Source organism: Hesperophylax consimilis, chromosome 6 (genome assembly GCF_061612785.1).
Source record: "Hesperophylax consimilis isolate HC1 chromosome 6, BYU_Hcon_1.0, whole genome shotgun sequence".
NCBI lineage: Eukaryota > Metazoa > Arthropoda > Insecta > Trichoptera > Limnephilidae > Hesperophylax > Hesperophylax consimilis.
The window spans coordinates 31,581,292-31,606,919 of NC_142841.1; the positions used below are offsets into that span (position 1 = coordinate 31,581,292).

General features: G+C 34.9%; 2 protein-coding genes across 9 annotated transcripts in view; one reads left to right on the forward strand and one right to left on the reverse strand.

The window, feature by feature from the left end:
- CAP (Cbl-associated protein) overlaps positions 1-14,356 on the forward strand; it is a 182,104-nt gene extending 167,748 nt beyond the window's left edge. For 7 of the 8 annotated variants that reach the window (XM_089632553.1, XM_089632557.1, XM_089632558.1 and 4 more), the window contains 6 exons: positions 4,654-4,773; positions 6,999-7,154; positions 9,943-10,189; positions 11,237-11,404; positions 12,545-12,671; positions 13,765-14,356. In XM_089632553.1, the coding sequence (XP_089488679.1) occupies positions 4,654-4,773; positions 6,999-7,154; positions 9,943-10,189; positions 11,237-11,404; positions 12,545-12,671; positions 13,765-13,933 (987 nt within the window). In that variant the 3' untranslated portion in view covers positions 13,934-14,356. The remainder of the gene's footprint in view (positions 1-4,653; positions 4,774-6,998; positions 7,155-9,942; positions 10,190-11,236; positions 11,405-12,544; positions 12,672-13,764) is intronic. The other variant, XM_089632554.1, reaches the window with a different exon arrangement.
- A 1,474-nt stretch (positions 14,357-15,830) lies between these two features.
- The window catches only part of LOC149423200 (A disintegrin and metalloproteinase with thrombospondin motifs 1-like), a 67,013-nt gene continuing 57,215 nt past the window's right edge, over positions 15,831-25,628 (reverse strand). Inside the window, exons 14-17 of the mRNA XM_089632561.1 lie at positions 23,653-23,906; positions 22,723-22,836; positions 22,223-22,343; positions 15,831-17,136 (exon numbers count right to left, since the gene is read on the reverse strand). Of these exons, the coding sequence (XP_089488687.1) occupies positions 16,855-17,136; positions 22,223-22,343; positions 22,723-22,836; positions 23,653-23,906 (771 nt within the window). The 3' untranslated portion in view covers positions 15,831-16,854. The remainder of the gene's footprint in view (positions 17,137-22,222; positions 22,344-22,722; positions 22,837-23,652; positions 23,907-25,628) is intronic.

The window sequence follows — 25,628 nt, forward strand, 5'->3', positions numbered from 1 at the left end:
ATAGTCTGAATACTTGACACTTATTTTCCAAGTTTTTAAATGATAATTAAATATATTATATTATAGGTAGGTACTTTATCGTTTGTCTGAATTCTAAGCACAATAAGTTCCTAAATTGATATTGACACAAAAAATTCAAAAAAAAATCGAGTTCATAACCATATTACAATCTTACAGACCTACAACCGAAAATGGTATGTTTGATGAAGAAAATTATGTAAAATACAAAAAATATTAGCTTAATTGATTTTATCAATAAATGACATATCTGCAACATAATAGTTCGTTAATTGAATATAATATCTTAAATTGTGCCTAAATTGCTTACTTCTCCAGGTTCTACAAAAATATTAAAATATTTTTAAATTTTAAGAATACCATCAAGTGTCAAAAGCACTGAAGGTATAAACTAATAGAAATGCGTCATGGGCGTGTTCATGTGCACAAAGAAGCTCATTACTATTTCTTACTTTTTGATCAAACAATTTTAAATATCGTAATTCTTTTTTGGACATTTAAACAATTTCACTGACCTGTCTGTGGGCTAGAAGTCGAAAGGTTTTATGTAAAAGCTACAGCAGTTGTATAGATTACAGTTCAAGGATTTATCTGTCCAAGTGGACCAAAATGCGTATACAGTACCGAAATTGTAAATACGTATTAATTTTAATTTATAATGCTACTTTATCGATTTAGTGATACAAAGCTAATATATAATGTTGTGAAAGCTTTCTTACATTGTTTTGCTCATTTTGATAAACTGCTCGAAGTAATTAACTGAACACGCTCAATACACAAAAAATATAAATATCACTTGGTTTCAACTTAATTACTACACGAAACACAAAATAATGTAGGGGGAGATAGTAAAAGAAGTATTAAAACTTCATTATTTTTCAATAATTGAAGGTGAGGAAATACGCATAAATTATTAATATAATCCAAACTAACAACTTAATATTGAGTTGAAATTCAGTGTTGTTTTTTTAAGAGCCTTTTTTGTGAGTTGTTGTTCATAATTTTACCATCAGTTTTTCTTATTTTAAATGCTTTTGTAGAACAACCAACGTTCTATTTACTGATATTGTTTTAAAAAATCTTAACCGTCATAGTTCAAAGCGTGTTCGTCCGACTATTTCAATCCAGTGAACCACGGGCCATTCAGCCCAGAGAGTGACAGCTCTTTGACCAATTAATTCAGTGATCAAGAAGACAAGACAGTTCACGGTTGGTGGGAGAGATAATATCATCTCAGACTCTAATCTCCATTCAGATTTACGAGTAGGAACTCTTGACTTACACGCTCCAAATGTGCGTTATGCGTTCTGCACCAATACATTCACGCAAATAGGTACTTACAAAATGGATAAGTACGTAGGAACTATTATTAAAGGTACTGTACTTACTGTTATTTGCTACTGTTTGCAAACAATACTTTCTCGGGATGTGAAACCATCCGCTTGGCGTGCTCCGTTCCTTATAAATAAGTATTTATTATAGAAAAACTTTCACTTGGTTTGATTTCAAAATCAGAATGAAGCAGTCGATATCTGCTTAACCCCTCGAAAGACGCTGAAAAGGACGCTGTCGGAAAGTCGGAATATTTCTGTACGTATCCAAAAACTAAAAACTCTATTAAAATGGTGAATAAATTTAATTATTAACTTATAAAAATTTTGAATGCAAGTATTTTTCGTCTAAACAAACACTGAACCAAAATTTGATTCGACAAATGTACAGGGTTTTCCAATAAGAGGTGTTATTTTGAATAGCCCGCTATTTCAGTAGATGTTACTTTTGAAGCTGTCATTTTTTGACATTTGACAAGTAGAAACTACGCCATTGATAAAAATGGAACGATACACGCTTCAACAACGCATTGAAATTATTAAAATTCACTTGAGTGAATCAAATGCAAATCATAATAATAATAATACAGCATTAAAAATTTAAAAAAAAGGATGACTTGTATAGCGCCGTTTTTGTGCAAAAACACCTCAGGCACCAATCATTTTGAGTGATGAGGCCCATTTCCACCTCGGTGGCTTAGTCAACAAGCAAAATTGTCGCAAGGGCTCGGAATACCCAAGAGTTATTGTTGAAAAGCCTCTCTATCCTCAACGTGTGACTGTTTGGTGCAGTTTATGGTCCGGCGGAGTCATTGCACCTTAAGTTTTAGAAAATGAGGCTGGAGCTACAGTTACGGTGAATGGATTGCGCTATCGAGAGATGATTAATGATTTTTTATGGTTGGAATTGAATGGTGTTGATCTGGACAACGTTTACTTTCAACAAAACGGCGCTACGTGCCACACAAGCAACGAAACCATTTATCTTTTACGATTGAATATCAAAATAACACCTCTTATTGGAAAACCCTTTACTTTAAACATTACAATTACCTCAGTTTTTGACGTTTCATATAAAAATAATTAGTAAAAACATCAAAAGTTTCATAAATACTTCTCAAATAGCAGTCCGAACTTTTTGGTTTCATAGAGGTATACGTTTTAATTATTCTATAGTTAACTTCTACATTTGTAAACAAAGCGTGGTATTTTATTATTGTAACACCGTTTCATACAAACTCAACCATTACGACAATGGAAACACCACGATTTCTATGAGACCATGTGACCAATTTGTTCCCAAAAGCGAACAAATTGACTCTACAGGTAGTAGCTATTTGTTCGCAAAACCGAACAAATTAGCCTGAGGGGTTAATATAAATGACCGTTGAATTCAGTAGGTATCTACCTACCTATTGACCTATTAAATCTGTGAAATTGTATGATTCCTTTTTTAAACACATATTATGAATGTGGAATAAAAACCTCCTAGATCACAAGGCCGGGACACTGAATCAAATCAGTCTCCTAACTTGTATTTGAATTTCGAAAAAAAATATTTTTATTAATTTTTTTAAATAAACTAAAACAATTAAAAATATTTGAAAAAATAAGAATAAATAAATTGAATTAAAAAAATAAAACACTTTTTTTGCAGAATCTTATATAAGTTAGGAGGGTGATTTGAATAAGTGTGATCTAGGAGGTTTTGGTGGAATTGGCTTTCTATAATCGTTTAAATTATGTGCCGGCCGCTTACTAAAGTTAAATACGAGATAAATAATTCGATAGCGATAGGATTTAAAACTACCGTAAAATACATTGGTAGATACGCCTAATTAAATTTATATCTCTCTTTGTATTTATTTATATTTATCCCACACTATTTTTATCTTCATTCTTAATTTTATCGCAATATTTTGTACTTATCTTTAGAACGCGTGTATCATTTCTTCGTCTCCGTTATTTAATAATAATTTTGTATAGCTACATTAATTTTTATTTTAAATTTATATTAAATTATTTGAATTTCCACACGAGAACTCTTTCCAACACAGACATAGCTAAAACCATTGTTCTTAATGTACCTAACATAAACATAGCAAAAAAGGTGTTACACACTTTCGGATACCTGCCTAATACGTAAATAAAGAAATAAAACACAAACAAGTATTATTTTAGAACTACATATGAACAATATATTATAATATAGTGACCTTTACCACGAGCTACCTCTAGTAGTCTTGTATAACATTGAAATCGATTTAACAAAAAAAACACTTCATAATAATCGACAAATATTTTCTGGGGCTTTGTTAGGTAAGTCCGATTATGCCTTCGCTTTTTATTATGTAAATCTATGTGTCGATAATATAATCTGTGAACAGTTCTTGTGAGAATATTCTTGAAGAATAATATTTTCCTGCATACATTTAGGTGAGTATGCAATTACCAAGACAATAATTTAATACAGCCTTTATTACCTAGTGTGAGTCATTATCTATGTCCTGTTTTATTTCGAACGTTTTGCATTTCGTAATTTATAAATTTATTGTACGTTCCGTTTCCTTTTTAAGATGGTGGCCTTTTTAATGATTCAGTATTACGGTACCTACCTACTACCTGCCTGAAGAAAGTTTAAAAAAGAATCATCTTTGAGATATTGACGTTTCTTCGGACAAATTGTATAATTCCTCATTTTAAATTTAAAAATGTTGCATTAAATATACGGTTTATAATTAAGTATTAAGATATAAGTACCTACCTACTTAAAAATGTTAATATCAGTAGAAATTTAGGTTTTGATTTATTACATACTAGCGGACGTGTACCCGGCGTTCTTGGGGGTTATCCTTATGATATAGACATATCATTTTGAACTTTTCTATAGGCCTTTTTAAGATATACAATTCCGTAGTACATTATTTTGATGAATCTCATGAGGTTTGACCGGCGTTAGCATGTATTATATATGTGAACCTTCCGGAAGAAATTCTCTAAATGATAGTAAAACCTTATCAAAATCTGTTGCGTAGTTTTGTAGAATTAAGCGCACAAACAGAGAGATACGGATAATGACTTCATTTTATACTATTTAGAGATTAGAGAAGATAAAATTACAAAAATGTATATTGACGCAAGGTGTACTGTTCACAGAACTACTAGTCTACCTATTATAGTCTTGCGCTTTGGTTCCTTCAAACTTTCAATAACTGAAGACGCTGCTGATCTAAGAGTTGATGAGATTTTGGGGGTTCTTCTTTCTTTTTTTCCGTAGTAATGTAAAGTTTTTATTCTTCCCCAGGAGCTGCAGGATATGAACAGCCGCCGCCACACGGACAACTTCACGGCGGCGCAGAAGAGTCCGATCTCCCTCAACCGATACGACACCTTTGGCTCCACGGGCCAAGTGCGACCTCACCAGGTACACCATCAACAATTATTATTACTATTGGCCAGTGGCGTAGCTACCTAGGGGCTAGGCGGGGCAGTGCCCCGGGGCCCTCAAGCTCAGGGGGCCCTCGAATCTTTACCAGAAATCTCGATCGAACTGAACTTTTGGAAATTTCTCCAATTTTCAAAATAAATATGACAGGTTACAACTTGCAACTCCACTTTAATCATGACAACTCAGTTGAGAGAAATTCAAAAGTTATGCCTAGGGAATTCCCCTAAATTCTTTCTGTAGGTTGGCAGTGTTGTCAATTTGACGGAAAGTGATATGTGCCTCATTCCCCAACGACACTTATAGCGTATTAAAATATAGATAAAAAGAAGAAACCCAGTGGAGCATTTAAACGCAAACAACGCCAAGAAAGAGAAGATAGTAAACGAAAATTGCCCAAAATTGACAAGTTTTTTAGTCAGCCTTCTGCAAGTACATCTGGTCAAAATATTTCTATTGATAGTGACTCAAATAATGTGGTAACTGCAGTGTTGGTTGAGAAGCCTACTGAAGAAGATTAGACAATTGTTGCAGTTGGAGATACCTCCGCCGCCGAACGTGTGAACGTGGATGATGTTTGCATGACACACATAAGAGCGGAGGGTTTGGAGGAACCACATTTCATATTTTTATTTGATAATACCTAATCAGTTTACATAGCAGTGGGGCCCCATTTTTTAATTTGCCCCAGGGCCCTTGGTTACCTAGCTACGCCACTGCTATTGGCCACTTTTTATGGAGCCGTTTATTGTTATACAAATTTTGTATTGACGTTAAAACCTCTAATTGATGCGCCCCCATCTTAGACTCGTTATAAAGAGGTACGATGAAAGTTTTTGCCAGTTCTGCTCCGACATATCACGCCCATAATTTTTAACATTCCGGATTCGACACGTGTCCCAAATACTTTTTGACACAATACAAACAAGTTGATTTTTTTAAAACAGTACAATCAATAATGACGCATTTTTTTCTAGAAACACAACGGAGCGTATACAAAAAGAATGAACATTTATATAATTTATATTTATACCTACTCTGCAGTCTGAACTGTGGTCTAAATTTATATCGGATATTGGGTACGTTATGTGGCTGAAAACAGTAAGGAGGGAAAGAAGTTGATAATGCTAAAGAGTATCTGGACTTTCAGATCTGGCAGTAAACACGGCTAAAACCATTTCAATCTACTTCTCGATTCTGAATGGTAGTCGTTCAAAAGGACGATACTGAGAGTATCTTCCACTAGAACGTGCCGCGAATATGCAGGATGTCCGGGGTAAAGTGCACTAACTTCGGGGGTGATTGAAGCAAAAATATAAATAACTTTTGTCGAAATAATTTTCCAAAGATGAATAGAAGATTTTTTTTCCATTTAAATAATTAAATTCTTTACCTGAAAACTATCTTAAATCGTGGGAGTTTCGAAAAAAGTAATGCATCTGTTTTACGTGTAGGTACTATCATGTACAATCGCCTCCCGATCAGAGCACTTTACCTCCGGACACCCCCGACCAGGAACCAAAGATCTAACGGAGACCGTCCGAGAATTTTTTATAAATTATCATTTAGATCAGAGGTTCCCAAACTTTTTTGCCCCGTAGACCACTTGCCAAATATATTTTTTTCCGTAGACCCCCCCCTGTCTGCCGAGTTCTTTGTCGGTGCTTACTCCGGTCAGTTCTTCTTGTCACTTGATATCCGATTCTTTAACGTTCCATTTCCAGTCATTTAGTCAAAATGTCCTTAAAATTAGTTTTGAAGTCTGTTTGAAGTGCATTGAAATGTAGAACGTCATTATTACCCTGGACGTTTTTCAAAAACAAGTCGGCGAACTAGGAAAATTCGAGGCTTCCAATGTGCAATGTTTTGCTTGAATATATTAATTCTGACGAGAGAAGGAACGTAGACTCTATTTATATACCTCAATTGACACCTTACGAAATATAAAAATACAAATATCAAATAAGTAATTTCTCAGTCTATTATATTTGTGTTAGGTCTATTGTGTCATCTACTAAATGTTGACTTGAGGTAAATGGGGGTCCGCCGTATGTATCCCCATTTGAATCTCGTGGACCCCCAATTTTTTTTCTCGCTGACATTGACCCCCAGCAAGCCTATATCGACCCCTGGAGGTCCATATAGACCACTTTGGGAACCTCTGATTTAGATCTTCAATTGACTGAGTATTCTTCTATCCCCAGGTGGCTCGGGCCCTGCACAACTTCTCCGGGCAGAGCCCCCGCGAGTTGTCGTTCCGGCGCGGCGAGCTGGTGCTAGTGCGAAGGCGTATCGACCAGAACTGGTTCGAGGGTGAGCACGACGGACAAGTGGGACTGTTCCCTACCAACTACGTCGAGGTAATAATATTATTGTTGTTAACTCAACCATTTGGCAGTTCATCTGTCTGTATATGTTGTTTGTTACGTTCCGGCTCCGGTGGTAACAATTACTACCTTTTATCCAACCAGAATTCGCATGATCGTGGTTCCTACTATGAGCTGTTGAATTGGAATTATCAATAATATGGAACCTACCGGACTTGAAAAAAGTTTGAATAAAGAATTGTCATTAATAAACAAATATTTTTTAATTTTAAAATATCTAAGTAAGTACCTGGATATTTACAAATCTAAAAGAAAATAAAAAACATACTTTTTGGATGTTGGGTCTACTAACTGACTAAAATACAAGGTTTATTGATTTTATAAAAGTCATAAATTTACTTTTATAAAAGTTATAAAAATATTTTTTGTAGTATTTTAGTAAAATAAAGTTATTTTTACTTACTCACTTTCGTTACATTTTATGTAAAATAAAAAAGTAAAACCCATATTCTGAGAATCACCTTCATTTCGACTTTCGAGCTAATCTGCTCGGTGCTAACCATAGACATATGTTAATTCCTATGTCTGTGGTGCTAACTAAAAATGGTTTTGTTTTCTAAAATGGCAATAGATGTCGGTAATTTAATTCCATCATTTAATTTTTTAAATAATCCCCGAAATTAACCCTAATAATTCTTTACACAGAAGGCTGGCTCTTAAGATTCTTTAGCTTATTTTGAAGTAAATAATAATGTTATTGTCATTTAGGTTGAGTCATTCTACTGACAATGAAAAGCTCTTTCCAGACCTTGGACACTATATTTGCACTCATATTTAATAGTTACTCTTCAGCCCTGATAATCCTTTACCAATTTTGACATTATACACTCTTTGACACAAGTAGTAGTATTCACTGTACTTTGTGGTCATAAAGTAAGTACTTTGTGGTCATATAGTATGTACTTTGTGGTCATGAAATATGAATTCTCATTCAAGGTATATTGAACATTTTAACATTACACTAAATTTCAACATGATAACTTTATTTCCGGTTAATATCTATTGAAAGTGATATTCCAAATAGGAAGTATCTAATACAATAATTTAATAGTATAGACATGTTATGTACCTATTAAAAGATCGCTTCATGATCGTTACACTTGAAATGATTATTTTAATTTGAATTAAAATAATCATTTACACAATTAAAATAATGAAAAGCAAATAAACTTTATCAGCGTTTTTTTTTAATACAAGTTTTCACGGAAATCGATAAAATTATGAATTTATCATTTTTAAATCCTTGGTTATTAAATAAATATACCTACGTGTTTTTTTTACGAGATAACGGATATTGCATCTTATGTAAGTAATGTATATTTTCATTATAGCTTAAAGTTAAACCTTGCGACCAGTGGCGGTTCTTCCCTAAGGTCAATTGGTGTTTGACCCCCCAAAATTATAAGACAACAAAAATATATAATTATGTGCATCAAAACAACTGGTCTTATTCTTAATTTTATTTAAAATGTAATGCGAAACAGCGGCGGCGGCGAGTGACTAGCAGTGACATCTGTTGTCTCTAATAGAAGCTTTCATCCTCAAGTCCACACGATTCGCTGGGTCAATTTAAAGAATGTCCCCTTTGGCATCTTCTGTCCCTTTGCGCGCCATAGAATAAACGAGATGGCACTATATTTTTCGTCAAAGGAAAAATTAGGTACCGAAGAAAGTTTAGGGACGCTTAGGTCATGACCATGGGGGAGATAACACGCTGAATATTATATGTTTTACAGAGATGGTGACATAAACAAATGTCGGTTTTTCATTCTACACGCTCTTAGGACGGGTTGTTTCGGAGAATTTGAACAATTCATCAAATTTCAAGGTTCATTTTCAAGTTCTGTGAAAGACTTATTCAAGTTCTGTTTTTATATCACTGTAGGCTAGTTGCTTGACAAAACTGAAATAAAAACAGAACTTGAAAAAGTCTTTCACAGAACTTGAAAATGAACGTTGAAGTTTGATGAATTGTTCATATTCTCCGAAACAACCCGTCCTTAGTGTGTGGAACAATAGTTGTTTTTCAATTGGATAGTTTGGGAAAGGTTTAGAATAATTATTTATATACTTATCGATTTAGAATGAAGCTGAAGAATGAAACAAAAAAAACGTAAAAGATCATTATCAAATAGAATTAAACTCTTATTTAATTTAATTTAATGTTGTGCACAACTACATTAAAACTTGTTATCTTAAAAATAATTTGCCTTAATAGTACATGGATTGTGTATTTATTTCCAATTTACTATACATAATCTGTTAACAAATTTATATACTCGTAGTTAATTATATATGGGTATTTTTCACAATATCAAATAAAGATTAGTCAAACATTTTTTTTAAATGACTTACCATGACTGGATCCCTAGAGCCGCCTCTGCCTGCGACCAACATTTCTCCTTAGCCTAGGCTTAGGTCGCTTTGCATCAATAACGTGATTCTTTAGCCGAGGGCAGAGTTATCACAAGGGATCTGTTTTGAATGATTCCCTGTAGAAATAATAAAACCTTCGTCACGGTAATATATTTTACTAGCTTAAAACTTTTACATTGGTGAAAAACATATCGGAAGGCCAAGTCTGTTCGCTTGTGCTCTTAGAATATTTCTGTTTCTAGAATGCTAACTTCTCCTTTTAGCTTCGTAATCCTAATCACCATAACACTAATGACATCTTCAGAATACTAAAGCTCAGTGTGTTGTGCTCAGTAACAAAATACCTTTGACTAACTAAAATTGATAAACTGTTTTTATATTTCAGCTGATTGAGAATGAGGCACCCCAGACCCCGACTGGAGCCCGTCCAGGAACGGGCGAGGGACGCGCGCGCGCCAAATTCAACTTCGTGGCGCAAACGCACCTCGAGCTTGGCCTGAAAAAGGGAGAACTGGTGGCGCTACTCCGCCGCGTGGATGACAACTGGTATGAGGGCAAGCTCGCCGGTAGGAAGGGCATCTTCCCCGTCAGCTACGTGGAGGTGCTCATCGAGCCGCAGCCCAACAGAGCAGGTTAGTAAATTCGTTAATTGAATGACCCCTGACACTAAAATAAATAAGCCAGGCAGTTTGATGCGTTCTCGTGAATTCTTGTATATCACTCTAATTTTGACCGTTGCATTGACGGCCGGCATTAATCATTATTTATTTGGGAAACTCCCTTTGGTCAAACGACTAAATTAAAATGTCATAGTAGATTATACGCAGCCGTTTGCAATCTATCCATCGTTCTTTCATGCACTGCAGTGGGTAGATTAACTTCGTGGTGAAGACACCTGAATCTTGATCTCAGTACTCTCACAGTATCATGATCATCTTAATGAATGTTGACCACCGTCTGCAACTCCTCGCAATTTCTTCCAATCCTAAGACTTTTCCATCGATCTCCAATATTCTTTCACGCAGTTTGTCCAAACCTCCATCGATCTGTCTTTAAGGTCAATTCTACTAGGAACCAATTTAGTTTAGATTATCGTTGTCCTATCTGTCAGTATTTCTACACGGCCAACCCCCCGCAGTCATTGAGACACGGAATCTTATGGTGGTAACCTCAAGTTGTTCGCTACTTTTGGTGATTTAGCAAGGGTGCCCGGGTTTATCGGGTGAGGTGTGTTCAGGATGCGTGGCATGCCAGATCGGGAGAGGCTAGTTTGGGGCGACCCTTTGACCTCTCCAACTGATCTCTTGACCCATCGCCATGCGCCATCCCTGTATTCCTACCCACCCCTCATACCTTTTTCCTTCCCAGAACTTCCTCTCTTTCCTCTCCTTAAAAATTACCCCCCATACAGCATTTCCAAAGATGATATAGGCCCTGAGGGAAATTAGTTTCCTCAAGGCCTCCTGGGTGGGTTAATGTAAAAAAAACTGTTCTACTATGGGTTTTGTTATCTACTTGGCTAGTACGAGTGCAGTTCCATAGAGTTATTGTAGGCAGCAGATTGTAGGATGAAGATTGCCCTGGTGATGGCCAACCTTCAGTAGCAGAGAGCACCATATGAAGACTGTGAACATTTTCACAAAGTCAATTCTAACCCTCTTCCGTTGTTTTCCTTATAGATCTGACCCCCTCGCTGCCAGCAAGCAAGCCAGTGGCGTCTCCGGCGGCTCACTCCGTGGTGGGTGCCGCGGGCGCCGCCTCTCTAGGAGCGCACCACTACACACCGCAAATCAACAGCCCGGCGCTGTCCAACAGTCCGAGCAGCACGGCACCGCTTACTCTGCCTAGTAAGTTCATATGACATACAGCCACTTTTCCATGGTCAAAATATTATTGAGGTGATAATACTTATAGACGATGCTTGAATAGTCAAACGCATCGGTGATTATCCCTTTCTTCTCCTGCCTTCCATATTGCAAGTGAAAATGAGCTTCTCTAAGTTAGAGTTCTCAGTTTGGTGAAAGACTTCTCAAAATTATATTAGACATATGAATATTAGTAGACCTGCCCTAAGTGATTAAAAGCGTATTATTCCCCACTCCCCATACCGGTTCCATTGGAGCCGGCTGGGCTCGCGTATGGCCTCCCGTGAATCTTGACAACGTGACGTCATCATTCTTGTGCGAACTAGCATCGAGGCATCATCGGTTCATTTTACAAAATAACACGGCAAAATGGTAGCTTGTGCTATGAAAACTTGTAAAAATAGATGTGAAAAAGAGAATAAACCCAATTGTCGTATAACATTCCATATGTAAGCATTATTTTAAGCGTATTCACATCGTATAATATGGATCAGTTTTTAGAAACATATACTATCACATTGAGATATATCTGTACGCAAAATACAAAGCCGTTTGCATAAGAATCAGCGCTTCAACATTGGTCGAATGTAGCGATTCTCAAGTGTGCGCATCGTTGGTTACTGGGAACTAAATTATGAACATTTATAAAAGTGTCTTAACTAAATACGTAAACAAAATATTCGTCTCTGAAAATAGAAGAATTTTTTTTTGCCGAATTTGGACTTCGCAAATTTGTTCATAACGTGGCGAGTAATTTGCACTCCCATGTAAAAATGTCTATTCATTCAAAAGCAGATTTTACTTTTAAGAACTAAATGGTGATATTATAATGCGAGATGCCTATATACTGTCAGATTGATTTATTGACGAATCACAGTCAGCTTTACCCCCTTCGTTCTTCAACAGTTGATTTTACCCCTCACCTTTAATTTCTAGTCTATATATTCATATGTTTGTGTTGACAGCCTATTTTAGTTGCCCAAATCTTCCTCCGCTTGGACGTCTATGGTATCCTAGCATTCCTCTAATACCTTTAATTTAAGGCTAGAATTTTGTATATTATCGATTTAGCCTGGCGAAGGTAAATTGGTTTCTTAGCCGTGTTCTTGTTCTCTTTTTTAGATCACGGAATAACAAACCACCACGCCCGCCCTGCTAGCGCCACGCTGCCCCGAGCCGCCGACCCGTCCCCTGTGAACCTCAACAACCATGAACCCCTGTACGTAGACACCAACGCTGAGGCCGTGCCGTAAGTCCGAGTGTCAATAGCTCGCCCTCTAGAGCGCTTTACGCTTCACTGACGGCACGGGAGGCGCAAAGCTTTTATCTGTTTACACTAAAAAATGTCCTGTTAAACCAAACCAATAATTTAATACGATAATTCAACGTCCAAATTTCAGAACCATTCGTTATAGTTATGTCAAGGGTAGGATTTGGCGTGCAAAGATGTTCACCGGTCATTAGCCATTCGTCATCAAACCTCGGGATTTCACATATTGCTCTTATCTTTTACCACTTTCAAAATAATACCAATGAACTGTATCATTGGCTTATGATGCTTTTTTTCCCTTTCATTTCCCTTCATTTAAATTAACCATATGGAATTGTCGATAACCATGTGCCATAACTGGATATAACATTTTAAAATACAGGTTAATAAACGGTAGCTTGCTGAATTCGTAAAACAATTGGATACTGGTTATAGCCACAGCGAAACTAAATATTGTTTTTTTTTTAATTCTTAACTAATATTGAGATAAAAGCAAAGCTTTATTGTCTACGTCCTTGTCTATGTATATAAATGATTAATTTAGGCTTATTGTCAATAACAACCTGTAAGATCGACTGGCGTATATTGTAAATAATATGTGATGCTGTTTGTTGATATTTGCTGATCTAGAGGTAGTCGTTGATCTTGAATGAACTGAGATTTTTTATAATAATGTGAGTAACTTTTATTCTCTAAATATATGTTAGCGCAAAACAATGTATGACAATTGTTGTCATTTAATTAAAAACGATTAAACAATAAAATTTCTTGTGATATTTTAAACACTTTGATGACAATTTTGTACACTTGAAATACACTCCTTTTGTCTTCTTCAACATCATCATATTGGTCTTATTAAGATCGAGGATCCATCGCTTCGACAAGACGCCACCATTCGGTCTCCGTCAATTATAGGCTCACCCTCTTCTCGTATAGTCTCTGGAGTTGCTTTTCCCAACATTACTAATGGGGCGATCCATAGAAATCTTCCCTGTTGATGCAAATTGGCAACACAATTATTTTACGTGATCTTCTTTATGTATGTACGCTAATTATTTTGGTTTTATTACAGGTACCGCGCTATGTACAAGTACCGTCCTCAGAACCCAGACGAGCTAGAATTAACCGAAGGAGACACCGTCTATGTCCTGGAGAAATGTGACGATGGTTGGTACGTCGGCTCCAGTCAGAGGACCGGTCGCTTTGGCACTTTCCCTGGCAACTATGTGGAGAAGATCTGACCGCCTTAGGGGTCAACATCAACCCTTGCGAGGGTCAAGTCCCCCTGTCCACAGGGAAGGTTCATGGCTGGTTTAAGGAACACTCTAACATCTGTGCGGAGTAAGATGTTTTTAAAGAAATAACCATGTTTGGTGCACTCGTTTTAGATTAACTTATTTGTACAAATTAATTTTCGTTGAATTGGTTATATAATTTACAATGTTTTATATAATTATGAAGTCTGAACACTTTCTGTTTTAAATTATTTTCGAAACATCAAACACGTATTATTCTGGCTTACAAATAAAACTTAAGCATTTGTAAAAGAGTAAAATCTCTAATGACTTGAATATCATTTACACAAAACTAATTCAACGCTATTTTGAAATGCTATTTAAATTATATAACTGCTATCACTCTGTTTTATTAATTTAAGTAATGTTAAAAGTATTGATTCCCTAATTGAATTTGATCTAAATAAAACAGTTTCTACATAGGTATTATAATATAATATAAAATATTATACTCATGTTTTTATACACATTTTATATTATTACTGTTGGTCAACTATTTAACTGCAAAATAATTGTTAATCCGTGAAACTTCCTTACGTACAAATCGGTGCATTTTACATATATTATTTCATAATAAACTTGCATTCGGCAAAAATTAGAAAAAAGTTTAATAATTTTATTTTGCAAATCATCTTTATCATTTGGTTAGTCATCATTATTTATTAATCATTGCGAAAAGATGTTAATCGGTTATAATATGATTGTTGACAATACTAATATAAAATTAGGTAGGCTTAAGAATAAATGTTTCATATTATTAATTTAACATAAGGACTACCAAATCTCATCTTATGATAACAAATTAATATACCAAATTTACCGGTAAGAAATCGATTATATCAACTGTATATAGTTGTATCCTAGAGTTTGTAAGCCAATTGGAAACATTTTCACGAAACAATGAAACGTACAGGATGATTTGTTTATGTCAGACATAACAGTGGCTATCAGTGATTAGCGATCATTTTATTAATCGAGGTAATAGTAATTGTATTTCTTTTCTATTAAAAATCACAGAAATAATGTACCTATTTCCAATTGTGATTATAACTCGGAAAAATTAGCGTTGTACATTGTGTATCATAAAATAAATAATTTTTAACATTTAATATTTTTGTTTCCCAAAATATCATTTGAATGTTGCTTTATAGATTTTAATCACAAAACTCGAATAATTATAACAATTTTTTTGATAAAAATTGTTATTAATTGGATATTTAAAAATGTTAAAATAAACTCGAGTGTTTTTTTAGTACTATCTCTGCCTTGGTATATTTGTTTAGTATAAATGTTGATGTTGTTTGAGGTAAATGATGAATGTATTTATTGAGAATAAAAAAACAGTCTAATTACTTTAAGCTTTTTTTTGTTTATTTTTTTAAAATATGTTGTAGATCTAGTCGAAGGCAAACATCAAAAAATTAAAAAAAATTCTTATATCATTTGACAATGTTTATTATTTTTATCTGATTTTTCAATTCACGTCTTTTTGTAAACATTACATTATTCTATAACTCCAAAAATTATAAACGACCGAAATTTTTTTAATTTTTTTCTGAAAAAATCATACTTATCGTAATATATTCAATGTAAAAAACCAAATCATTTCACTTTCATAAAAATGTAATCAAAAATTACTCATAGAAATAAGTAATACCTTTACGTATATTTATATAAAGTCCCAATAATTAAAACTGTTACCAAAATGTTTACTAAAACTTACATTAATTGTGTCAATCATTAAAGATAATTTCTTTCTTCTTGATTTATAACTATTATTATGATATTGTACTAATATTAGATTATTTTATTAAACATGTTCGAAACCAAAAATATTGTCAACATATCATTTGAACTTTATATTTTATTTTTAAGTCACCTGTCTTTGCGTAGGACGCTTTTTATAGTTTTTTTCATCATTGTTGCATTGTTAGAATATTTTATTTTTTAATTAATAATTATTATAGTTTATATTATTTGCAATTACTTCATTCAGATCACCAAAATAAACTGTCTTAAAATAATTATAAATGTTTTATTGTATTCAATCTAACCCTTCGGGTCACGCAGTGCTGTATTCGGTACGAAACAGCAATAGCAGTTGAGTCACAATGTACCGCATATAGCCCAAAAATATAAGTCATAAAACTCCTTATATCTTCTTTTACATTATGGTCAGACATATTATGATGACAATACCAAGCTATTTCTTTATGTTTTTAAAAGTTTACCATAGTATAAAGATCGAAAATTAGAAATTGAATGTCAAGCGTGAATATTTTTAAATAAATCAATAATCTTCCAATTTTAAAATATTCTGTAAATAATAAAATAGTATAATTTGATCTAGACTAGAATGGTAAGACAAAATTATATTCATTGAACAGTTTAAATGAGAACTGGCAAGTCTACCAAATGTCTAGATAAGGCATTCATGAATAAAATGGCATTTGAATAGTGAAAAAATCCACACGCTGCAGAAAAGCGATATATGGGTAGATCTTTCTATAGTTGTCTTACGGGTGTCTTCATAATTAAATAGAACCATATCATCAACAACTCGGCTATCTTGAGATGGCTGAAGTGTTTTTGTTTGTAATAAGTATGTTAAAGATACTTTTATAAATTCATATATTACAGTGAAAACCTCTAATTTTGTATTTCACACTGGTTATTAACTGGTAGGTTAATATTAAATTATAACATCAACAACGAAGACGTATTTGTCACCAAAAATTATTGTATTTAAAAATTCATTCACTTGATTTTTTGACCTGATCTAGTGCTCGATCAACATGTGTATAGCAAAGGGTTATTGTAAAACTTACTAAAAACAGAACTAGATAATATTTTCCTTTTCCGGGATTTCAATCAAAGTCAGCATGCTTTTTCAACCACGGCCTGCAAGAATGACAACAGAACTGCTGAAACGTCGGTATGAGGCAGTAGCGCAGCAGGGCTGACAGCCCGCAGTAGGGGCTGTGGTCCCGGCGGCAGTTGGTGACAGCGGGGGCTCCCGTGGGGCCCTGAGGACAGCGGCCTCGGCATGTACGCCAGCGCAGGGAGGGGCGCTCCCCGCAAGCCTCGCGGTCCTGGGCGGTGCAGCGAAGGGGGCGGGTTGATATGCCGGGTTGGCAGGCGGAGGAGCACTGGAATATGAATTAATTTCAAGATGAAATCAAAATTTCATAGTGTAAAACTCATAGATTCTAAAATTTCAAATCGTTTAAGTCAATGAGCAAAGTTAATATGATTTAAATTTAATTGTCTGATGATAAATATTGAGCGAATAAATACACATTCAAGTGGCAAAATATCTAAGCCCTCACATTACCATATTTGATAACTGCCTCACATAACCAAGTAGTCCAGTCAGTGGGGGATAAAAAAGGGCTCCACCTTGCAAAAGGTTAGGTAGTAGCGATTTTCACATATGTTGTTAAGATTGGGACTCTAAAGAAAAAAAAAAGTTTTCGACCTTGGGGGAGTCGAGCTCGATCCGCCATCTTGGATTGAAGGTGCTAAAATTTGGTTTTTTCAAAATAATTATTAAGTGGTTAATTTTACAACCAAATTGTAGAAGGCAAACTTAAAGAAAACTAAATTACCAACATTTTTTATAGAAAGTTTTTTTTTGTAAGTCTAATAGGTAACGAGTTACGGCGGTTGAAAGAAGAAAATTTTGACAAAAAATTGTAAAACTCCAGTTTTCTTGATAAATTTTGTACGAACATATTACACAATATCATTTTAAAATATTTCTACGTAACAATATACTTATATAGCATCATCCGTGTGCTCGATGACGTTGATTTGTTATAGTGGGATCCTAGTCTACAGCTGACTTGGCAACACTGATTAGAGTCCTGGTTACAGGACGTTGCCTGGATGCTCATGTCTGCAGATGTTCTTTTCGATGAAACAATGCCAGTTCAAGTTTCACAAGAACGATTTTTAGCCAATGAAAATAACAAAGTCCGTCTGATTTCGATGCTAACAAAGCAATTTATACAGGATGATTTTACAGTTAAGCAGGCTGAAGAAGATGCTGATGAGTTGATTGTCAGGGGGAGAGTGGGGCACAGGGGACCAGCGGGGCACAAGGGTCATTCCCGATAAAACCGAAACTAGCGGCGCCATCTTAGTTTTAATTCTTGTAAACGCTGTGCTCGGACGCCATCTTTAGTCAGGTCACAGCGAGTGGCGTGAGCAGTCGTCAATTTCGGCAAGAAAGTTAAATAATCGTTTTTCAAGGTAAGTTTCTAAAAAAATATCCTATTAATGTTTATTTCAAGAAGAGATACTGTATCTGTATATTGAAGTAGTATTTTTTACCTGATTTGTAATGTATTTGAGGTGTTTTAAATAGTTTTATTATATTCGAGTTCATTGTCTTTAACACGTAAAATTTCCGATAGCATAGTAAGGTAATATGGGGCACACGGGGCCAAGCTAGACGGGGCACAGAGGACCAATGGTCCTCTGTGCCCCCATTCTATGATCTATGTTGTGTTTCAAATATACATTATTTTTGTGTTTGTATTTTGTTTCAGATGGTTCGAAACTATATAAAAAAGAAGGAAGAACCAAGATGGAGCAGTTCGGATATGATAAAAGCTGTTTCGGCTGTGAATTTAAAGACGTTGTCTGTAAGAAAAGCATCGATTCAATTTGGGATTCCAAGGACGTGTCTTATGCGTAAACTGAAAAGGGAAATTGGAAGTGGTCCTCGTAATGACCATTTCAAACCTGTATTCTCTAAAAATCAAGAAAAAGAACTAGTTATACATATTTTGGATCTGGAAACTAGATTTTACGGCTTGACTCCGCGAGATGTTAGAAAATTGGCATTCGACCTTGCCGAAAATCTAAGCATTTCTCACAATTTTAATGTGATGGATTCGGTCCATTTCGTGAAATTTTTGGAACATTTCGTTAACTACGCAAAGCCCTCTGAAAATAGGAAAGCGCTTTTAATTATTGATAACCACGCCAGTCATAGAACTCTCGAGGCGATAACTTTTACACGTAATAATAACGTGATTATGATTTTTTTTACCTCCGCATACTAGCCATCAACTACAGCCTTTGGATTGCTGTTTTTATGGCCCACTGAAAAATCAGCATGCATTTCAGAAATATTTGGTAGAGCCTTTATTCGGACAGCTACACTGGAAAAGGCAATCAAAGGATTTAAAATTACAGGAATTGTCCCATATGATCCAGATATTTTTACTGAAGACGATTATTTACCATCTAACGTAACTGAACTTCCAAACGAAGTTCCAAAAATCCTAACTTCAAATGATGTCTTTGAGCCTGCCATAACAAATGACATATTAATTGATTCGGCACTTATTGATATTGATAAAGAACCGATTGCCGATCAATTAGAAACTTCATTGATATCATCAGTTTCGGCGGTTTCAGAACCATCAACTAGTTTCCAAGATGAAACGAAAACTATCAAGATGGTCCAAAGTATATTAAATCAAATATCACCAAAACCCACTTCTCAACGAAAATTCCAAGAAAGTAAACGTAAAATAAGGACACAGTATGCAGAAGAACTAACTGGATCACCTTTCAAAAATGCTAAACTTGCAGAAGAACAGGAAAAACTCAGGAAAACGCTATTAACTGCCAAAAAAAACATTAAAAAAGTTGTCGGGAAAAAATAAAATAGCAAAAGTTATTTTTAATGCGACAGATGACAAAAGTGATGATAAATCTGAAGATAAGAAAAACCCACATTGTATTTACTGCACAGAAAAATTCTTAGATTCAAAATCAAGTGAAGGATGGATTCAATGTAGAGTGTATGCAAGAAATGGGCTCATGATTCTTGTGCTGGAGCAGAAGATGATGAAAAAAATATTACATGCATAAATTGTACTTAAATTATACATTATATATTTTTTTTCCTTCTTATAACTCATATTTTTTATTCCTTACTTTTGACTTATAGTACATTATTAATAAAAATTTCGTTTCCTATATAAAACCTAAATACTTTTTGTGTTCTTATTATTATTTTTTAAGTTGAAAATTGTTGTGGGGCACACGGGACCACGCTTGGTCCTCTGTGCCCCAGCTGCGGGGCACAGAGGACACTTTCTCATTATGATTATTTTGTGATTTATAAAAAACTGTGTACCTAAAATTTAAAAAAAGAGTTTTCCACTTTATACTGAACCCTTTGGAGAACATAGTGTAAAAATTTTATAGCATTCGTCAGAGTAATAATTATTTTATCAACGATAGAATGTTAAGCTGTCCTCTGTGCCCCACTCTCCCCTACTGCGATTTCCTTGTGTTCATCATATGACGCTGTTTTCATTATTGGCAAAGACGTTGATCTCCTAGTTCTGCTGACAGCATTAGCACCCCCCAAAAGTAGTATATATCTTCGCAAACCCGGGAGAGGCAAAACTTTTGAAAGAGTGTGTTCCGCGAATAGTGTGAAATTCAAAGAGGCGGCTGAGAATATTCTGTTTCTTCATGCCTTTAGCGGTTGCGATACAACATCGTCCTTCTTCAACCAAGGAAAAACAAAATTTTGTTCGCTTGTGCAAAACGACACAAGACTCAATGCCACGATAGGAATCTTCAAACAACATGATGCAACACCAGAAGACATAGCAGTTGCAGGAACACGCTTTCTTGTTGCTTTGTACGGGGGTGACATGGATAAGGAAACCTTGGAAGAAGTCCGCTACAAACGTTTCGCAAAGTCGACAACAAAAAGCAAATTCAATCTTGCCTCTTTGCCACCAACGAACGACGCTGCACGGTACCATGCATTTAGAACGTACCATCAAGTCCAAAAATGGTATGAAATCCAAAAAAATCCAGAAACTGGGGTTGGAAACGTGACACCAACGGGCTTGTTCCAGTAAGAATGACAAAGAAACCAGCACCCGAGACTTTATTAAAATTTATTTCATGCAATTGTAAAAAAGGATGCGGCGTTGCATGTAGCTGCACGAAAGCTGGATTGAAGTGTTCTATTGTATGTGGGTGCTGTAATGGTCAAACATGCTGAAATTCGCTAGAGGTTCACATCGATGTCGAGGACGAAGAAGAAGAGATTTTGTCAATGAAAGCCCAGAATCTCAGTATTACAGGCAATGAGTTAGATGATGACATTGGTGACGAAGACTGTTATTAAGTAACATAATTTATAGTAACATAATTCATAGTAATGTAACATAATTTCGAAATCTACCATCGCTGATATATCTGTGGAGTAGACCTACTGGAGATACCACAATAAAAAAATGCGCCATGTACTATACCTCATGGTGGTGTGGAAATGAGTTTACAAAATTATTATAATTATGTAATGAATAACCCGAAAAAATTACAAAGTTGGGAATTTAATAATTTTTTAGAAAAATATTCATATTTCCGCCACTGTAACTCGTTACCTATTAGACTTACAAAAAAATACCATAATACAAAATTTATCAAGAAAACTGGATTTTACAATTTTTTGTCAAAATTTTCTTCTTTCAACCGCTGTAACTCGTTACCTATTAGACTTACAAAAAAAAACTTTCTACAAAAAATGTAGGTAATTTAGTTGTTTTTAAGTAAGCCTTCAACAATTTGGTTGTAAAAACGACCACTTCACAATTATTTTGAAAAAAACAAATTTTGGCACCTTCAATCCAAGATGGCGGGTCGAGCTCGACCCTCCCAAGGTCGAAAACTTTTTTTTTTCCTTAGAGTCCCAATCTTAACAACATATATCAAAATCGCTACTACCTAACCTTTTGCAAGGTAAAACTCCCCACTGACTGGACTAAAGATGACACGCCAAGGTTACATTATTTGGATTACTAAAATATAATATCTCTATTTTCATTTGTAAGACGTCTAAAGAATTTAAAATAATACAAATCAATTGATTTCAAAATATTGAAGTTAATTTTCTAAAAGTTCTGTTATTATATAATTTTGGGCCAGTTTCTTCACAGAACTTAAATGGAACTTTGACAAAACTTGAAAATTAACTTCAAAATTTGATGAATTGTTCATATTCTGTGAAACAATCCATTTTCAGTTTTTACTGAAAATATTTAAAAAATCACTTTAAGCGCAATAAAAAAAGGGTAGGGTTAAATAAAATTATTTAAATAAATCGTTACAGTGTGGTATACCCACAGTTTCATAATGGCCGTAAATTCCGAAACAGCTGTCACAATAATAAAAACCGAATAACTGAAGTACCTTTGTCCACGGGCCTTCGATCCAGTAGGCTGGACACAGGAACCTGTTGCACGGCTTCTGTCTTGCAGGGACGTCCTCGGAGCACTTCTCCGCTTCCACCATGAAACGAAACACCCTTTCTCTGAAACATCACAGAGATATCATGAAGATAAAGAAACATAAAGCTACATTAATTTAACTAAGGTATTTCTTAAGTCGTGATTCAAATTTAGGTCAGTCAATTTTTGACAAATTAAATTTGTTTTTTTTAAATAACATTATGTTGGTACCTACTTTATCTCTTGGTTCCCATAATGAGTTTAACATTTTAAAATTCATCGAAATTCGTCTGAATAATTTTACGCATCACCTTACATTACATTCACATCACGCACATCATCACCGACAACCGAAATTAGTATATTTAATGATATATAAATGGAAAATATATATATATACAATACAATATATATATATATATATATATATATTTTTTTTTTTAAATGATGATAGATACATACGCATCATTAGCGACAGCTAGCGGCACACAGTAAACCTGGCGGTGAGATATTCCCTTGGCCCCACAGGTGGCAGTACAGTGCTCCCAGGGGCCGGGCACCCAGTGAAACTCGCAACTGAAATGTGAACACCGGTTAGTTTTTACTTATTTATGAGAAAATTGAAACTTCGTAATGGGTCATGTTTAATTATATAAGAAAACTTTTCACGTGAAAACGATTTTAAAATCGATACCAGTTGTGTGGAGGAAATTGCGCCAGCGAAAGTTTGTGTCAAATTTGCCAGTAATTTCAAACTTCAATAACTCGGCTACAAATAAACATATTCCCGCCATCTTGGTCTGGTTTTTAAGAGGAAGGATGAAAGCTTATTCCAATACTATTCCAAGATTCGTTACTACCAAGTATCGTGAAATATACCTAATCTAATACATTATCCGATCCGAGTTAACCAAGTGTTAATGTGATAAAGATTGAATTTTTTCTAATTTTCTTAAAATATCGCTTTATATGATGGCAAAGCATACCAGAATTGCAAAATTTGGGCACGAAAAAGTGAGCACAAAGTTTAAAAGAGTATAAACCAACACGTAGTACCTACTGCCATAAATATTGGCAAATTAACTCAGGCATGATCAAGTAAGGACGTGGATTTCTTTGATAATGAGATGGAAAGTGCAATATTAAAATTATTTATGAACCTTTTACCTTTTTTCAGTGATCTGTTTTTTTTTTCATAAAATAAATAAGGTAATTTTAAAATAGGATGGAGATCTAGGCGAGTGGTGAGACAGAGCACTGGATCAGTAGGCTAAATGGAGCATTTGTTTCCATTTAAATTTACATGGAAAGCACTTCTAGTTTTCTTCTTTATTCTGTCGTTTTGTCGTTGAACTAATGTTGGTGCGTGTTGTATAGTTTTGCATTGCTTACCTCGTATTGCAGTGGTCCCTATTTGTCTCTGGTCTCTTGCTCCTTGCGCAAAGACTGCTATGAACTGTCCTATTGCCCCGCTTGCTGTCCACGCACTCAGACTCCACCCCATGGCCTCCCTGGCAAGCCTCGCAGGCCCCGGGCCCCGGCTGCAAGGGGGCCCACACGTAGCGACCTAATTCCTCCTTACTGAGCGAGTAATTGGCGGAGATAACGGCCTGGACTGTGTTGACGTATTCGGTGGGAGATGATATCTGAATAAAAACGCAAAAAAGGTTATTTTAAGGTTATATTTACACGTCCTATCAATTTCACCAAAAACACAAATCGCTCGAGCCAGAGACATACCACATGCGTGTTCACAGTCCCTCACTGCAAAACTAGGCTGGGCAAAAGGCACATCAACTATATTGCCCCAAAATTGTTCAATTCTTTACCCAATTCCATCAACGTGTGTCAAAACCTGAACTTATATAAGAAAAATGTTAAAAGTTGGATAAGAAATAATTTCGAAGCGAGTAACTTTTTTCTATAATTTAAGCTATCTGTTGGCTAATCTATCTATTGGTATCTAAATAACTAAAATACCACATATCTTTCTGTAAATTAAAGATTAATTTCTGTAAATCAAAGAAAAATACATGCATCTATGTTTTATGTGTGTGTGTGGGTGTGTGGGTGTGTGTGTGTGTGTGAGGGAGAGGGTGTGTGTGTGTGTGTGTGAGAGGGAGAGGGTGTGCGTGTGTGTTTCTGTAAAAAAAACAATCACATTGATCTCTAAAGATACTTTTTACAAGTTTAAAAAATATATATTTTAAACACCACTGTTATATCCTTACAATATAATACCCACGCTCAGACTTCGCCTTTGTGGGATTTTTTTGTTACTTTTTCATTCTATATTACTATGTATGTACCTGAATTGTATATGTATCAAAAATTTAGTTAAGAAAAAAAATTAAAAAAGCTTATTTTTTATTTTATTTTTGTATTAACAGAGTGATAACAATACATATTGATAAAAGTAAGTAAAACCATCAGTAAGTGTAAAACAGACAGAGGAATTAAGGAAATTACAATAAAGTGTTATACATTAGTAATAAAGTGTTGTACATTGGTATATATATGAATGAACAGTATTTTATTTCAAATGATCTGCATGAGGGTAAATATATAATATATGTTTCAAGCTGTTAATTAATACCTCCATAAGAGAGAATAACTCGTGTTTAGGAAGGGAGTGTTATTTATGAACTGAATCGCCTGAAACTACATCTTTTTAAATAAACTAATATTATAGCGATATATTTTTGAGGTAGTATGCCGTGTTGTGCTATCTCACTTTAGCTAACGTCTTGGACAGCATTACAGTGTCCATCACCAAGGCATGTAAAAATATTGATTTTCCATGAAGTGGTGAATCATTTAAACTTAACTTCTTTATACAAATAGAACTACGTCATTGCGCCTCACAATTTTAACCTCATATGGGTATTTAAAATTTTACCTGGCTATTATAGACTTAGTCTATATACTGATAGATTAAGCCTCGTATTTTATCGATAGGGAAACAAATGGTTACCTAAAAAGCCTGCTAAAATTGCATGTTTTGTCTGTCAAGATTGTGGCGAAGTGTGTGCTTATGTATGGAGATGTGATACCATATCGCAATATCCAATTCTTTAAGGACTGGTAATAAATTACAATTTACGATGGTTTTTTGGTGTAGCCGTCAATTATCGGATAACAAGATCTATTGGGCAGTCTCTTCATCTTTATCAATATTAGTGGGATTTTTATGGATTTTCAATTGCCTCCATAACTAGGCGTACTCTATGTGTGTTTGGGTCTTCTCAGAATTTCAGGAACAAATCCAAAGTAATAGCCGGTTTCAATAAAATGCTCGGCAGTTGCCGATTTGTCAAGGTGGCCGTATTTACATGCTCGAAAGTATTCTGATATTTTTTCGGAAATCG